Source organism: Stylophora pistillata, chromosome 10 (assembly GCF_964205215.1).
Source record: "Stylophora pistillata chromosome 10, jaStyPist1.2, whole genome shotgun sequence".
NCBI classification, from domain to species: Eukaryota; Metazoa; Cnidaria; class Anthozoa; order Scleractinia; family Pocilloporidae; genus Stylophora; species Stylophora pistillata.
The window spans coordinates 25,332,023-25,349,639 of record NC_142528.1 but is presented as its reverse complement, the minus strand read 5'-3'; the positions used below and the strand labels follow the sequence as shown (position 1 = coordinate 25,349,639).

The window sequence follows — 17,617 nt, the reverse complement described above, 5'->3', positions numbered from 1 at the left end:
TTCAAAGTTGAAATTTACCCGGCAAGTGAGTAATGCATGGTGTTATTTGGGAGAACATCGCCGAAGTAATTATATCTTATTAACCAAGCGCGAGGGCCGTACTGGGAGAATATCGGCCCGAGGTCTTGACAGTACGGACCGAGCGCAGTGAGGTCCGTACAAAAAAGACCGAGGACCGATATTCTTTCAGTACGGTCCCGAGCAAGCTTGGTTAATAAGAGATTTATTATACGGCTGAAGTTCAAAGGGACACAAGTGCGGTATCATTCGGGACCATTCGGGACAGTGCCCGGTCCAATACTTAGAGAATATTGGACCGGCAATAGAGCCTTTTGATTGGTTGATTTTAGTTATTGGCCCTCTGACTACCCGAGTCGTGTAATAAAAGGGGGTAAATGTTTTTAAGCTTATATTGCCATACTTTTTGGTTAAGAGAGTTACTTAGTGCATCGTTGATTCACTTCGAATTAAACAATCAGGCAGATATGAACGGAAGAATGATAATTGTGGAACTGATCAACTCGTTTTAACGTTATTAAAACTATAATGTTTCAAAACGATAAAAAAAATTGCGTGTGCCGTTACTTATTTAAAGCTTTGTGGAAACAACTTCTGTCTATGAAAACAAGGACAGCAGTTCGTCTAGCTCGGTAGAGTTAAAAAGTCTACGTATGGTTTTGGCTTCTACTAAAATGGCAAGTTCTCAGGAGCTTTTGTCGTACGGACTCTTCTTTGGAAGCGAGTAACGACTCGGTTAATGAAACTCGCTCAAGTTTCAGGAGGGTGAAATTAATTATAAACTTCTCGAAGAATTCGAAAATGAACGTCTTGTGAAAACTAATTATTAAAAGTTCACTTCCGCAGATGAGGTGACATCTACTCTACGAACTTCGGGCATGCTAATTTTTCAGCATCTTTTGTCAGAGAATTTATTTTTATTTTTATCTTTCATTTATTATCACTAAGAAGAAATTTTTCGTTCCTCTGGTTGTCAGATTTAAGTCCTGTTTTTGTGATGGGTTATTACTGGCAACCTATGCCATGAAATTTGAATGAGCTCACAGTAATTCTGATTTTTACACCTTGAAAATGGCAACCTGCCCTTATTTTGTCATTTATACTTCTGTCCATAACAGGTCAATCATTCGCGATCAGTTTCGCTTATCTCGACCTGGAAGGGTTTGATTTGAATGCAGTCAACAAAAACATTTTTGTGACCGTTGCACCAACAATTAAACAACATTTACATGTCACAGTTGTTATAAAACACTAGGGGGCAGGTGAATCTATCTCTAAACCTGTCATTTACAACTAAAACGCAGTTAATTGAAAAAAGCAATATTTTCAGCAGCATCACATGCTAATTAACCCTGGAAACTTTCGAGTTTCGGTTCAGAACTTCCTCTCTTTATTTTGCTGATGATCATCACGTTCATGTTTGCAATTGAAAGAAGGATCCAAGTCGTAAAGGAGATTGACCATAGACACTCAATCAAGAAGAAATCACCTTAACATAGGGTCGGAAAGCAATTTATTTTTGTTGAAAAATCGTTTATTTTAATCAAGGTAAGCGAATCGACATCATGCGTGGATTATTTTGTACAGAATGGCAGTTTTTTCCCACCAGCGCTGAGTTCAAAGATCTTCGTTCGACTTTCATCACAAACTCTATCTTCAACGGTTTTTTAACTTTTACCGCCATTCTGTTGAATGTTGTTACAATCTGCGCGATACAGAAAGATTCGACCTTACCGAAGACTTTAAAAACGTTATTGACGAGTCTTGCCCTTTCTGATGTTGGTGTTGGTTTGGTAGGGCAACCTACTTACCTCTCATTTCTTATCAGCTGGTTAAAACTGAACAATCCAAGCTGTAACGCTTATCGATGGCTAACGATCTTTGGGTATTTATTTTCGCTCGCTTCGTTCTTGGGTGTTGTGGCTGTAAGTGTAGACAGGTTCTTAGCTGTTCAACTTCATCTCAGATACCAAGAACTTGTGACTCACAAGCGTGTTGTTGCCGTGGTGATCTCAATGTGGGTGTTCAGTACATTTGTTTCTGTAATGGTAGTTTGGGCTTCTGTCAGTATTCATAATATCGTTATCTCAGTCACTGGAACTGTTGGTTTCATTCTCACTACTGTGGTGTATATCAGGATATATTTAACTATTAGACGGCACAAGAATCAGATCCAGTCCTTGCAAGTACAAGAAGTAAATCGTTCTGGTGAAACAAGTTATGTTGGTCTCATTAAATCTACGATTGGTGTATTCTACGTTTATCTTGTGTTCTTAGCCTGTTATTTACCGTATGTTATTTGTGTTGTTATTGTAAGAATAAGCAGCGCGGATATCGCTCTAAAAAAGCTCAATCTGTTTTCAATGACTCTTATATTTCTGAATTCATCTCTCAACCCTGTAATTTACTTTTGGAAGATGAGACACATTCGACGCGCTATTATGGAAATACTATGGAGCTTGTCTTGGAGTAGAAATCGTGCTTCCCGCTAACTCATTGGTGAATTTGTAGTCTCCGCTATCATCGTTGCTGATACATCGAGCCTTGTACTTGATTTCACGTGACATGGCACGTTAATAGATTTGTCTCCGGCTCAAAGGGCTGTTGTACGGCGACAGGAGCAAAACAGGATTGTAATTTAAAAGAAAGAAGACTGCAGGTGGAGAAGAACTGTACGTTTTAAGTTCCTTGAGACACTTGCGGACGCTATCATGGACTTACTGCCTAACATGTCTTCGAACACAAATCACCTGTCGTCTATGATGATACCCGAATCCTTCCACTGCTGGTAAATTACATGGACGATTACTGCGTTCAGTTGAATTGCCGCTCAAAGTGAAAAGGTTAAGTTATCTTTTATTATTTTTGAAGTTTAGATAGTGCTCGTTTTACGAATACAGATTAAAGTAACTTAAAGAGTAAGTGAAGTAATATTGTAAATTAAATAAGACTATAAAACGACATATGTCAAGTTTCTGAACGTACAGAAACGTTTAAAATCAATATATGCAAAAAAAGTAAGCAAAATTGTTTCCTTTCGTTTTGAACTTCAAGTGAATTTAAGCCATGGATCAGTTGGTTATTTAATATCTTAAAAGAAGACCAAATTACCTTTTACGGATAAAGCAAACATTTATTCGATTGCGGCTCGCGTGGAGAAGTCAAATAACTTCCGTTGCTGGTTTTTATTATTTTTTTATTAAAATCGCTAGTTTTTCAAAGTGGAATCTCACTTGGAGGCGTTTAATTCTGAAATTAGAAATGTAACGCAATGATAGTTTAGTTTTCTTAAACCAAGAATTATAATGATGGGAATTGATACCTAATAAGGTATCTTTCCTAACCGCTATGTTGGTAAACCACCCATAAAATATATTTGACAATCACACAAGTGCGTCTGCGATATGTCAATGCCGTGTCTAATTAAGTTACTTAATTTCAACGTCAGCACTTGGTGTTTTTGGAGACAGACATCTTCCGCTTGAATGACAGATAATTTTTGACCCTTCAAAAATTATCTGTCATAGTGCATTTGTTTCCTTGATGATATTGTGGGCCTCTCTCCATACTATTAGTTTTGTTATTTCAATTACTGGAGCTTGTAATTTCATTGTCACTATCGTGGTGTATATTAGGATTTATTAAAAACTGGATCATTGGATAATGCAATTCATGACTTTTTATTGGCTTAGCTATTATGGTATATGAGCCAATATACCATAATCTACAAATATGGTAAGCGTACGCGTCAGCTTAAAATCAAAAGGGAGCTAAAAAATCCGGTTTCTTCTTACAAAAAAATAATTTCTTGGGGGCGTTTTTAATAAAAAAATTATTCCATTCACGCTTGTTGGATATGAGATGATTATAGCCAACGCGCGCTCTTGGAATAATTGTTAATTACTTGATTGTCAGACGGCACAAGAACCAGATTCAGTCCTAGCAAGGGCATGAAATGTCTCAATCCGGCGAAAGGATAAAGTTTGCAAGTCTGATGAAATCTATAGTTGGTGTGTTCTATGTGTATCTCACGTTTTTAGCATCATACTTTCTTTATTTTTATTTTTTATTTTTTTATTTGAGGATTTGTATTAAGTACTGGAAGAGAAACAATAGGACAGGGGTCCCCTACGAGATTTAAGCTCCAACAAACCCACCCATCCCACCCCAGGGGAGGACATCCATCACACAGTAATCTCGTGCGTGGGAAATTAACGTCTCCTACCCCTAACCCTGCAGGAGACGGGAGCTCCATTTATTCGTCCCTATCCGAGAAGACTAGAATATCTAACCATTTCTTGATGTTATAGAAAGGTAGCATATTCTTCTCAGTTATTTTAAGACCTTGAGTGTTGGTCCGGCCGGGGCTCGAACCCTCGACCTCCCGCACAACAGTCCAGCGCTCTATCCATTGAGCTAACCGGGAGGCGCTTTCCTTACGCTGTTTGCTTGGTTATCGTGGGAATTAACGGCTCGAATATCAACCTGAAAACGTTCACTCTCTTTTCAATGACTCTAATTTATCTGAATTCATCTCTGAACCCTGTAATATACTGCTTGAAGATGAGACACATTCGACACGCCATCATGGATATACTAAGGAACACGTCGTGGGCCAGAACTCGTGCCTCGCGTGAACGCTGTAATTAATCTGTAGTCTTAGCTTATCGTTGCTGGCGATTGAGGCTTATGGCTTGAATAAAAATAGTATTGTGCAGCTGTGCCTCGGCTTTTATGGGCAGTCGCGTAGGGGATAGACCTAAAGGGGAACTGTTTGAGACTTAATGATATGAAACTGTCAGTGAGAAATAATTTTTCGGTTAAATTTGTTGATATTAGAATTATAAGCATTCTGTTGCTGCTTCTATATGGATTTGTGTTTAACGATAGCAAAAGGAACAGCTGAACTTTAAAACTTGTAAAAATCCAGTTAATAAGTTAACGTAAATTATTTAAAATGTATGTAAAGAATATGCCGCTATCAAATCCGCTGTAGCTCCCTTGATTAAAAGATTGCACAAAAGGAACAAATTGTGCTTTGAGGAAAAGGAAACTCGGTTCGTGCGTCGACTAGTCGATATTACTACAAATTTTCTTTATGACGGCTTAAACTCTGATTGAAAACTCGACTGAGAAATTTCGATTATTTGTTATGTGGGACAAAATGCAGCCCAGCTGTCTGTCCTTGGTTTAACGCAGCGAATTGCAAATACAAAAACTTCTCTTTCTCTTTCTCCTTTTCTGAGCAGAGAAACCTGTAATTCAGATGTGTGTATTGGTGACTTGAAAGTTCAGTTTCAAATTATGAACAATCGTGCTTCAAATCATGAACAATCATCCACTTATCTTTAAGGCAGCAACCTATACCATGATCCTCCCTTTTTCGTTCACTGTCCATTTATTCCATTCAATGACAATCCATAGCATTTCCATCGTTCGGTTTCCATTAACAGTCCGAATTAAGAGGACTTATCTTTGAAGACTTGGACATGTCTTAGTTTCCTCTTTCGGAAATGTTCCGATGTGAAACACTGTCCATTTATTCCATTTAATGACAATCCATATCATTTCCATCGTTCGGTTTCCATTAACAGTCCGAATTAAGAGGACTTATATTTGAAGACTTGGACATGTTTTAGCTTCCTCTTTCGGAAAAGTTCCGATGTGAAACACTTTTTTAGCTTTTGCAATGGCTATAAACCAAGGATATTTCTCAGCGCGACAACAAAGTATGCGAGCGATTTTAATAGGAAACAAAAACAGAAAACTTGACTGCCGTCTTTCAGTCATAATTTATTGAACATAGGAAATAAATTTCAGTAAATCAACAACTCAGGTTTCTATTTTTAGCTGTGAGGCAGCCTTCCCAAAACTTCCGATCACTGGCCTTACGGATATCCTCACTCGGGAATTCTGTAAACCGTCAAGTCAGAGTGAACGTAGCCATACCTGGTTGTTAAACGTGATCGCTATCTTTGTTCTTACACAAGACAAGCAACTGTGCTCTTTTGTCAGGACTATTTCTGTTTCTGGTATGCGACTATTTCTCACTTACTGTTCACAACTGAACATAACTCCTCATCTCTCCACTGGTGAGGATATTTTAATAAATTTTTCAATTTCTCTCGCCCGTTCAGTGCAGTATATCACTATTAAACGCTAACTTTATTCAATTAAAAATTACCACTCCAGCCGCGGTTACAAGCTCATTTTATCATGATTTTCTTTGCCTTCAATTTGTTTTTCGAGGCACGTTCACAGGTACTACACGCCAAGGTCCGCAGACCTATAAATTCGTAATTACTAAACTTGTTTTACTACCTCCTAAATGTACAGTATACTGCCGCCAAGGACTCAATAATGCTCTGGGCAGCAATTTCCTAGCATTCTTTGGCTTCTCGCGAATAGGTGAACTTACTTGCAACTCGACTTTTTATCCAAAACACCACCTTATAAGGAGAGGACTAAATTTCATGCCAAAATTTTCACCTAGACTCAGGTCCCCTTTTCTCTTATGATTCTGGCGCATTCCTAACCCAGGATAAACTCACAAGGGAAAGAAGACTCCTAATATCTAAGGGAGGGGGTTCTTAACTCAAGTGAATATGCTGGGCTCCGGTTTCGGATAGGTGCAGTTACTGCAGCTGTTTCAGCGAACTTATCACTTTGGCTTATTAAAGTTTTAGGTCGCCGGTCATCTGACTGTTTCGAGAGGTACATAAAGACACTACTCTTGCTTCTGGCACAGGTCCCCCAGAAACTAGTTAGCCTGTTATAATCAACAATGCCTTTTGTTTTGGAAGGTTTGTTCTTTCTCAAGCCGCAGAAGGCTTGGTAAGACTTATAATATTTCATTGTCCCCCCGCCCCCCTCCAAATCCCCTTTACAAGTATGCATCCTCTCGACAAACCCCCTATTATTATTTCTTTGACGATGTGTAACTTTCTCAATCCTTCAAATATGACAGGCATTATGCTGTTATAAATTGTAACATTACGTCATACTTGCATGCCATCCTTTCCCTTTATTTCGACCTTTTTTCTATGTGGCTCGTCAATAGGGGAATGCTTTGCATTTTGAGGGAATGGAGTGCTCCTCTCGTCACACATTTGCCCCCATACACTCGGTTTTCAGAACCCCAACTCCCTCCAATCTCTACCCCCGTGAGTAACTTTAGTGGAGACCCTCTCTTTGCAGTCAGAGAGGAAAAGTCTCCATAGGTATCAAAATAGGCGACAAAACGATCTCGTAAGGGAACTTCATGGAGAAATTTGAAGGTAACAAAACTTTGGCGCTTCTTCTCGCAGGGAAATTTATATCTTACATCATGTTTATATCTTACATTGTGCCCCTGGAAACTACACGTCGAAATATTATTTGCGTCTATTTTTAGTCTCGTAAGTGTCTAAATGTCTCTACCACTGCGTTTTCTTGATGTTAACCGACTGATAAAAGTTCCCGGTGTATGTAATTGATATAAAACTAGACACGAATAAAGTCGGAATGGATAATTGCTTGGAGTGTTTGTTTACAATGGTTCAAAAACACTCAATTATTAATTACTAAGACGGTTAAAGATACGGACAATAGTTAAGATAGAAAGCGAAAGTAGATGGGATCAAAATTTAAGTTTTGCTCTGTTTTAGTGACACCAGGCTGTATATGGACACTAGATAAGCGATGCCGGACTTCCATTCGACGTTTTATTAATTTGTTTTTCGGGCTTGGCAGATTTCTCTGGCCTGTGTTAAGACGAGAATTTAAATTTCAAATTTTGCATCTGAATTTGGATTTTCAATGTGGGTCTTTCTCAAAGCACTCCACCAAGGCATTCCAAGAGCAAGAGCCCGAAAATGTTTTTCTAAATTTTGTTTGGTAGACGGTATGGAATTTAGCTTTCGGGCATCTTTAATTCCGCATTTTGCGGCCTTAATATTCAGTTCCACATCCTGAAAAATCCTTGTGGTCGCATCTATTCCTTCTCACTGTTTTATGTGAGTTTTTTCTTCGGAAACGTTCATAACAGGAAACCTAATTCATCAGAGTAGTGATATACACAATTTTAGTTTCTGCAGTCTGAAAATCTCAAGAATATCGCTGTTATGCTTTCATTTATTCTCATTTCCATACTGAAATTTATATTTATGAATGCTCCAATTTTCTTTCCTATTGAATCTTAATTGATAGGCCTTCATTTGTGGTAAACGTCTAAAATTCTCTCCCTAGCTCGTTATTAATAATAAATGGATATTGGGTTTACCGCTGCGTTTTTATGATGTCGAACTGTCACTTACGTTTTGAACGGTGACTTCCCTTTTATTGAGACAGATGAGCTACAGCTGGAAAAGCGGATGTTTTTATCAGTTTCCCTCCACGAATTAACGCCAGAAAGGAGATCCACAGTCCGACACTGAATTTAGAAGAAATTTCTTACACTGAAGCTCCCTTCTATTAATCAAGATACGCGAGTTAATATCATGATCGAATCGTTTTGCAACGAGCCTTATCGGTATTTTCCTTCCAGCACCGACTTTGTTGATCTTCGAAGAACTTTCATCGCCAACTGTATCTTCAACGGTTTTTTAACATTCTCCGCCATCATGTTGAATATTGTAACAATCTGCGCAATAAGGAAGACTTCGACCCTACCAAAAACTTTAAAAACGTTACTGACGAGTCTCGCCATTTCTGATGTTGGGATTGGTTTGGTGAGTCAACCAACTTACGTGTCATTTCTTGTCAGCTGTTTAAAACTGAGAGTTCCAAGCTGTAACGCTTACCGTTGGCTCACGATTTCCGGTGCCTTATTTTCGCTCGCCTCCTTCCTCGGTGTTGTTTCTGTAAGTGTAGACAGGTTCTTAGCGGTTCGTCTTCATCTCAGTTACCAGGAACTTGTGACTCATAAACGTGTTGTTGTTGTGGTGATCTTAATATGGGTGTTTAGTGTATTTGTCTCTTTGATGATGCTTTGGGTCTCTTCCAATACTCATAGTCTTATTTTTTCAGTTATTGGAGCCTGTGGTTTCGTTGTCACTATTTTAGTGTACATCAGGATTTATTTAATAGTCCAACGGCACAAGAATCAGATTCAGACCTTGCGAGGGAATGAAAGTTCTCAATCTGGTAATAGAGCAAAGTTTGCAAGTCTCATGAAATCTACAGTTGGTGTATTCTATGTGTACCTCGTGTTTTTAGTTTCTTATTTGCCTTTTGGCATTTGCTTGCTTATTATTGGAATTGATGGCTCAAATATCACTCTAAAAACATTTGTTCTCTTTTCAATGACTCTCGTATTTCTGAATTCATCTCTTAGCCCTGTAATTTACTGCTGGAAGATGAGACAAATTCGACGCGCCATCATGGATATAATGAGAAACATACCATGGGCCAGATTCCGTACCTCGCGTTAATACTGTAGTTAGTATGTAGTCTTGGTTTTATCGTAAGTTGTTGCTAATTGAAGCTTAGTGTTTAAATTACAAGAATAGTGTGTACTTGTGCCTTGGCTTTTACGGGTAGCCGCATAGGCGACAGACTCAAAGGGGAGTGTAGTTAGAACTTTGAGACTTGATGATACGAAACTGTCAGATACGATGAATATTACTGCCAGTAAGAAAGAGAACTTCGGTTAAACTTCAAACTTTCGGCTAATTGCGGGCTGTCCTTGGTTTATTGCAGCGAACTACCCAATGGAAAAATTTTCTCTCTTAAGGGAGAAGCTAGATAGTCTGAATACATTTCTATTCTTATTTCCAGACTGTTTAGGCTTTTGCCACGAATTTCTCCGCTCAAGGAGTGAAGCTATCCTAACCAAATCGTCCTCAGCCGTTTGGACTCCATTAGAATTTTGAATGATCAGTTGTAGACTTTAAATAGGAAGCACATTAACATTTTAAAAGTAAAACACATGCCATTGCTTCGAGGAATATCTTGAACAAGTTAAACTCTCCTAGACGAAAACATCAGCTGTTTCTTGTTTTCATTCAGCCGTGAATGTTGAATGAATTCAAACCAAGTCAAAGTCAAAAGGAAGACTGTGCGCAGCCCTTTCTGCGGAGTAAAGGCGAAAAATCCAAAATTTTGTTTCTCACTTAGCATCATGATGCCTCAAAAACAATTGTGCAATTGGAGTTGTAAACAAAACAAGGAATTAAAAAAAATCGTTCAAAAGAAACGGAAACTTGAAACGTAGAGTTTGTTCCAATTATTCTATGATAGGGAATTATGGGTTATAAATACATTTTAAAAGGTGTGCCACGACATCGCTCCTTAGTTTATTTGAAATTTTTAGTCAAGGAACTTTGTTTCGGGCGGTTTCTCGGTTATTCGCTTTCAGCTATAAACAATTGTTGGATGAGGTTTTTTTGATATCCGGAATAATCAAGGTCGAGGTAAGTGTTTTCAGCCGAAGCCGAATGCTGAGGCTGATAACACTCACCGCTACAGCGTAATCCATACCTTACATCCCACACCTAAAAACTGCGTTGAATTCCTGCATGTTGAATATGACAAATACAGTTTGTTTAAGTAATCGCTTGTCCTTGAAAATTTGTCATTATGGTACAAAATACCGTAGTATTAATTAAATAAATAAATGATGAAAACAATAGAACCTATGTCATGTAAAACGATCTTAGGTAAGATGAAAATGTGCATGAATCGACAAAGTTTTGTCGATCAGTGCTGCTATGTTTCTCATCATCAGGCTGTATATGGAAACCAAATCAGTGATGGTCCTTGCCTGTAGTAAGACCGAAAGTTTTGACCATTTTATTTTAATAAATGAAGGCGGATAGTTTCGAAAGAAACTCTTTGGGGCTGCGTCGGTGGGAGTAACGAAATAACTTGGATATATCAACAAAGTTGAAGTGGTAAATTGGCCACTGTAACGATTACAAAAGCTGACGTTTCGAGTGTCAGCCCTTCGTCGGAGCGTTTTACAGACGTTTTCTGCCACACGAGGCAGTAATTTTCCAGGAATCACGTGTACGAGTTCACAATGATGTAACGCACCTAAGTTAAGCTATTATTACAAAATATCACGTTCTTTCTCCTTATTTGGTTCAGTAAACACACTACGGACTTCGATCATGGATTGCAAAATATCGAGCCTATTCTTACACGTTATAAGGTTCATCGAGGCTATTCTTATACGTTACAAGGTTCATCGAGGCTATTCTACTTAGTATTCAATTTCAATTGTAATAAACGAGTTTCTTTTCTGACAAATTGTAAAGAAAACGATAGTTCATGAGGGAAAGATTGGAAGGTTACTTAAGCTATGGTGACCTTCATTCAAATACTTCTTAAATAGTCTTCACACGGGCGCCGATTTTTTCCGACCTGAACATGAGAGGGAGAATTTCATTTTCAGAATAATTTTTTGTTTGATTGCCTCAGTTCACTGAGATGCAGGTATTGTCAAGATTTTCGCGTTTTGATATAGCCTCAGTGTTTTAGATTTTAAAAAGTTAGACAAAAATTTTCAAGTTTATAGATCTATTTTGACAGATGTCCCGATTTTTAACGTTCGGACAAGCTAATAATGAAACAGCTAAGAACTTTTGTAATAGCTTCATATAGCAGTTATTGTCGGACTTCTTTCTTAACATGAACATTGTTGCTAAATTGATTTTGCATTGTGAAATGCTAATACGAATGACTTTGGTCTCTACAGAAGGAAGCGATAGCGATGTCATTTCTTTATATATTCTGTATAGAACGCCAGATAGCCATTCATTACTTTCCATTGGTCACGGCTTTCGAAAAGCTTTCCAATTAAAACCTATACAAGATTATTAGAAAGGCGTTTACAAGCACGTGAGTTTTTTTTATTCCGAAAGATGGGTAGCTACATGAGTGGAAGCGCCGCACCAAAAGCTGCGACTCGTCAAAAAATCGTGTAAGCTGAAGCTAGAAACTTCACTTCTTCCTTTTGACATTGGCTTATATGTTTTTAAATTGAAAGAATTGTTTCTCTGGGCAGCGGAGAATCGTGGAACATTTTTTGTTCAGAACTCCCTTCCTTACTTCTGGATACTCCATTTTTTATGCAAGTCATAATGGTACTTTTAATTTTTTTGGCGATTTGTGGGTTTCTCTCATTATTCATGATGTTTTTATTTCCGCTGGTATAGGGGAATCCTTGTTTACAATATTTGCCTCATTAGCATAAGCAATTCAGTTTCTGATGGAGCTTAAAAATAAATCAGTTCTGAATATCGAAAGGTCAAAGTACGATTAACTCGGCCAATGAATACGAGCCTGATGCATTGAATACTTTTTGTGCAACACGGGTTTAAAAACTCAAAATTTTACATAGAATGTATGAGCTCATTAGCGCTTTTGCCACCCAGAAACTTTGCAGTTTTTGATGGACTATTTCTCCTTGAATATTACACTCAAAGAGCTACAAATTTCACCATGCACTAAGGTTTTCTAGCTCTTTAGCTGCCTGAAGTCAATTTGTATCTTACATGCTTCCTTCTTTACGCAAAGCCGTATGCAAATGAGCAAAAATGTAAACAATGACGTCAACATGAATCCGCCTATATACAGCTGCTGGATGTATTATCACATCTCTGGTGTACATTAGGATATGTCTTGCTATCAACGGTACAAAAATCAGATCTCAGTTTGGTGAAGTGATAAAATTTTCTGTCGAAAACAAAATGTGCATTGGTTTACCCTACTTATCACCTTTTGTAAATTTTTCATGGCTACTTCCATGTTTACCATGTAAAAGGCAATGGGCCAACTTACGTTCTTGAATTCGTCCTTGAACCAGATAACCTACGGCGAGGGACTGAGACACATTTAACACATTGCTCACATTAAAAAGTCAAGAGAGTATTTGACAGTTCGTTTACTCATTTATAAGTCATTCAGTCCATCTTTCTGACAGTTTTAAAATTAATGATCATTTGCTTAATTACAATAATTATAATTTTACATTTAAGTCACCAATGCATTGATTGGGACTAACCGAGGCAAGTTAGATAATTTGGTTTTATAAACTGATTTGACGGATACAAATCAGTCACCGTAATGAGTTACTTAGGCTTACGCGCTGACATTTCGAGCGTTAGCCCTTCGAAGAGCGAAAGAGGCAAGTTAGGTTCATTATTTCCCAACTTTTTCCATAAAGAGGAGTTTGACATTTGAAAGTTGGGTACAAGTACTCCCAATTTGAAATCACGGTTATGCAAAATTTCATACATTTAAATAGTCACGGGTTCATTTCCAGCTATGTCACATCTGTTGGTCTGAACCGTGCGGGTAGAAATCTCGAGTACAGACTCAGAAATCCCTGTTTGAAAGCCGAGTTACGCAGCCCGTAGAGTACTGGATTACACATACTGTTCAGATAACCGAGTATTAAGGAGGCCATGTCAAGTGCGCGTGGTATAGGCGTTGGATAATACACATCAAAGAACATGGTCACGGCAAATGGTGCCCAGCAAATAACAAACAGGGTGACTACGTACAGAAATGTGTTTGTTATCTTCGTTTCTTCTGGTGTCACAGAAGACTCCAGTGATTTTGAAATAAAACCTGATTTATTCTTTTTCAAGACATTGATCTTTGGTTGCTTCTCAATGTTGGTGTCGATATGTAGGGCGTTGTTTCCATGTTCAGTAGCTGTTGGAGGGTTGAAACAACGAACTGGTGGCGGCGGCGTGATATTAATTGACTTCGCAAGTTGCCTTTTCATGTCTCTTGTAAACTTTAAAAGGTTATAATACGAGAAGGTTATCGCTGAAAGCGGCCCAAAAAAGCAGACAGTGATCATGAAATACATGAAGTGCACATTTGAAGGCCAGTAAACGAAACAGTACGATTTTCCGGGGATGAAACGATATTCTGCCCAGCCTATAAGCGGAGGAAAAGCCAAAGATGTCGCGACTACCCAAACAGCGGCGGCATAGAGCAGGGCGTTTCTTCTGGAGAAGGTTCGGTGGTAAGAGTTCCATCTGACGATGTAGAAATATCGGTTGATAGCGATCATGCCAAGAGACATCACCGACGAAATGAAGGATAAAATCGTGAAAAAGCCGAGCGCAACGCAAGCGGTGTCTCCAAACGCCCAACGGTCTTCGATGATAGTCACTATGGTAAATGGAATGCTTAAAATTGACACCAAGATGTCGGCCACGGCCAGATTCAGAATATACAAGTTAGTGACGGTTTGAAGATTTTTGTCCTTGTAGACGATGATGAATAAGCTGAAGTTACCGATAAACGCAGCCAAACTTATGGCACAGAGGGCAATCGTCTCCAAGATAGAGATCATGAAACGTGAGGACATATTTGAAGACTTCCTAATTGACAAGGGAACGCGTTGTCACTTGAATCGAATTTTTTTTCTGATTAATTATCGAAAAGTAGCCGTAAACAAGTTCGTAAAACCTACCTAGCGCTTTACTTGTCAGTCGATCCGGACATTTCCAATATATTCAATTAATACCAACGTAATTGTGGGAATTTTCCGGTAAAAAAACAAAACCTGCAAACGGAAATAAAGCAATGGTCCTAATAGACGCCCACGTGCGATCGACTTGAGCCAAATTTATGAGGAAAGTACTGTAAAAAATTACTCTTTTTTTCTTGTTTTTCATGCCGTCTAAGCTATTTTCGTAGTCCAAGGCACCAAAGTGCCGATTTAATTAAATAATTTCAATTCTAATGCTTATTTTGATCCTTTTTTGTGGACCTGTTTTTGAATGCAAACCCTAAAACACCTGTTCAGACTTAAATTAAACCGATGTTTTAAATTTTACGTAAAGTTTGTCCAGTCAAAATATTTTTAAGATCATCGTTTCAAAGAGTATCCTCTGTAGCCACAAGCTTTCGAATTATTTGGTTGATAATGATTGAACGCGGTTTGATCTCTTTGAGTGATTACAGAACTGACTAATGTGGTAAATAATATATATCTTATTAGACGTTTTGTTGTGTAGTATCGCTGAGTATTTTTACGAGTTGTGCCGTATTTTGACGAGCCCGTAGGGCGTTATTTGTACTCTACGAAGTGTAGTTGGATAATAATGTTCGATCATTGTATCTCAATCAGAACGGTACCGCTGATGCGAATTAAAACTTTTTATTTCTTAAAATTACTTCAGGTTACAAGTTAGGTACGAAACTAGAAGACTTTCCTCGCGAGGATAGGTTCCTTAAACTTTGGCTGACTTTTTTTCCCTCGTTTGTGCTCGATAATTACATTGCAGTGCATTTAATATTCCTTGCAGTGAAAAGAAGTCGAATCTGATTACAGACTTCATGTCAAGGTTATAGCCAACAATGAATTGATTTATGCAATTTCCTGACCGATTCATTTCTTTTATCGTGAGGAAAAACGGAGAAGCTTCTTTGTCATTACCACAATACCGTAAAACGCGAAAAACCGGTCACTGGAGCTTAAGCGATTTGAAATCCAAGGATCAACCAAGATTTGTAAAATTTGAAAGATGGACTATGGCCATTTGACAAAGTATGACCCAATCAAAGAGTTTTAATCTCTATCCTTCTATTTCGTGCATTAAAAAAGAATGAAGTTTTGTACTTCCTTTCTTAAAAATTGTCAGTCGGTTTCTCAAATGAAAATTTTTTCTACTTGATCATTTACATTTGGTTAGTTACGCTAGCCGCGTTTTAAAGAGAGACGTGTTTTTTTTTTTTTTTTTCTTTTTTTTTTTCTTTTTTTTGCGGTTGCCTTACACCTGATAGAAAAAAAACCAAGGATGATTATGTGGCTGGGATGAAAGGAAAATCAAAAGTGTTTAAACACAATAGTTAATGAGCAATAGTGTGAAATAATACTTCTCAATCTTATTAGTTATTCATGTCGTTGTTACACAACCAAAACGCCTCATTCTGGTCAGGTGGGTGAGTTTACCAACCTAATGAAAAAAGAGGTGTACTACAAGTGCTCGGAAAGGATTGTAAACCTGTGTGTAAAATTTTTCTAAATCTGCATATTCATAAAGCAAGACCAACACATAAAGATGAACAACTTTAACCACACAGAGTTATAATACAATTTAAAGCAAACCTATTCACTGCTTACATTGAATGTAACGCTGGGTACGTTAGGAAAGTCCTCACAACAGAAAGAGCTATTCTTTTCTAAATTAAATTCTCCCTCATTGATTGCAACCTTGTCTTTTGGTTCTGTCTGAACCTTGCCTGTACACTTCGGCCCTAAAATGGCACTTACATGCAAAATGACTTTCTCATCCAGTTTTTCGTATTGGGTAGACTTCGAAATTATAGCGCTGGCCACACAATTTTCCTCTTCCTCACTAGTTTTTCGGAGGTCTAAGTCTGTACTCTTCCATGTGCATTGGGAAGCAACGTACTTGCTCAGAAGTCAGAAACAACTCGGTAACAATGTGGCATTGTAGGGCACATATACATATAGCTTATTAGCCAAGCGCGAGGGCCGTACTGGGAGAATATCGGCCCGAGGTCTGGACAGTACGGACCGAGCGCAGCGAGGTCCGTACAAAAAAGACCGAGGGCCGATATTCTTCCAGTACGGTCTCGAGCAAGCTTGGTTAATAAGAGATTTATTATACGACTGAAGTTCAAAGGGACACAAGTGCGGTATCATTCGGGACAGTGCCCGGTCCAATACTTAGAGAATATTGGACCGGTAATAGAGCATTTTGATTGGTTGATTTTAGTTATTAGCCCTGACTGCCCGAGTCGTGTAATAAAGACTGGTAATTCACAATTGCTGCAACTTTGTTAGATTATTAATAACTTTTAATAATAACTTTATTGCTTTTATTGCGCATTTGAACTTTAAAAATTATGATCAAATGCGCATAACACTCTAGTAAGACTAAGACAAAAGTTATTTTACAGGCTCTCTATGTACTAAAGCTTGAATACCCTACGTACGCTCTAATTGGTCAAAAACTTGTCGATTATTGTACGGGGAAATCCATTGTAGACTCCAACATGTTGACATAAGAGCAATTTTCAACTGAGGGTCAAAAGTAATCCAGAACTGCCAGTTTGGTTTCACCTTATTTCGCTCTGTGATTGGTCAAGATCAGAGAAGTCGTTCCTTTGGTCCGATTGGCTGTTACGATTACTAACTTGACCCTTTCACTTCCAAGATCTAGTTGGTAATTCTCCGAACTGGCCATGCAATTCTTATGATGTTAATCCAGAGTGTTTTGCACTGGATCAACTAATAATCCCCTCATTGATACTTTTCTTTATTCTCATCACTTGTCTGCTTGATATTGTATTGATATTGCAAGCCGGAGAAATTCTGTCTTTGTCACTCATGAAAGTTTTAAAGATTAAATCAGAAGATCGCACTGCTTACGCCTGGATGTTGGATGAGCAAGGGGAAAGCTTGTAAATAACTTTTCCTCGTGTCGTAATTTGAAGACTTTCATTATCCTTGAGTTCTCCAACCTGTGTTTACATTCCAGGTGGATTAGTTTGCTGACGAACCAATCAAAATGACGGTCTGTTGTTCAGTACCTGTTTGCTGTAGATAAATGGGAATTCTAGGAAGAAGTTACATGTGAATTATTTCTGGGAGATGAAAGATTAATCCTTTGAAAGTCTCGGTAGC

General features: G+C 38.2%; 3 protein-coding genes across 3 annotated transcripts; 2 read left to right on the top strand and 1 right to left on the bottom strand.

Annotated features, from left to right (window-relative positions):
- Window positions 1–1,522: 1,522 nt before the first annotated feature.
- Window positions 1,523–3,663, top strand: LOC148722393 (histamine H2 receptor-like). The gene has a single exon (XM_088737164.1). It carries the CDS (start codon window positions 1,584–1,586, stop codon window positions 2,508–2,510), a length of 927 nt encoding a protein of 308 aa, XP_088593290.1. The 5' UTR covers window positions 1,523–1,583; the 3' UTR covers window positions 2,511–3,663.
- A 4,534-nt stretch (window positions 3,664–8,197) lies between these two features.
- Window positions 8,198–12,072, top strand: LOC148722392 (adenosine receptor A3-like). Its single transcript, XM_088736736.1, has one exon. The coding sequence runs from the start codon at window positions 8,496–8,498 to the stop codon at window positions 9,426–9,428; it is 933 nt and encodes a 310-aa protein (XP_088592862.1). The 5' UTR covers window positions 8,198–8,495; the 3' UTR covers window positions 9,429–12,072.
- Window positions 12,073–12,119: 47 nt separating this feature from the next.
- Window positions 12,120–14,483, bottom strand: LOC111323042 (melatonin receptor type 1B-B-like). Its single transcript, XM_022926315.2, has one exon. It carries the CDS (start codon window positions 14,324–14,326, stop codon window positions 13,265–13,267), a length of 1,062 nt encoding a protein of 353 aa, XP_022782050.1. The 5' UTR covers window positions 14,327–14,483; the 3' UTR covers window positions 12,120–13,264.
- Window positions 14,484–17,617: the final 3,134 nt, after the last annotated feature.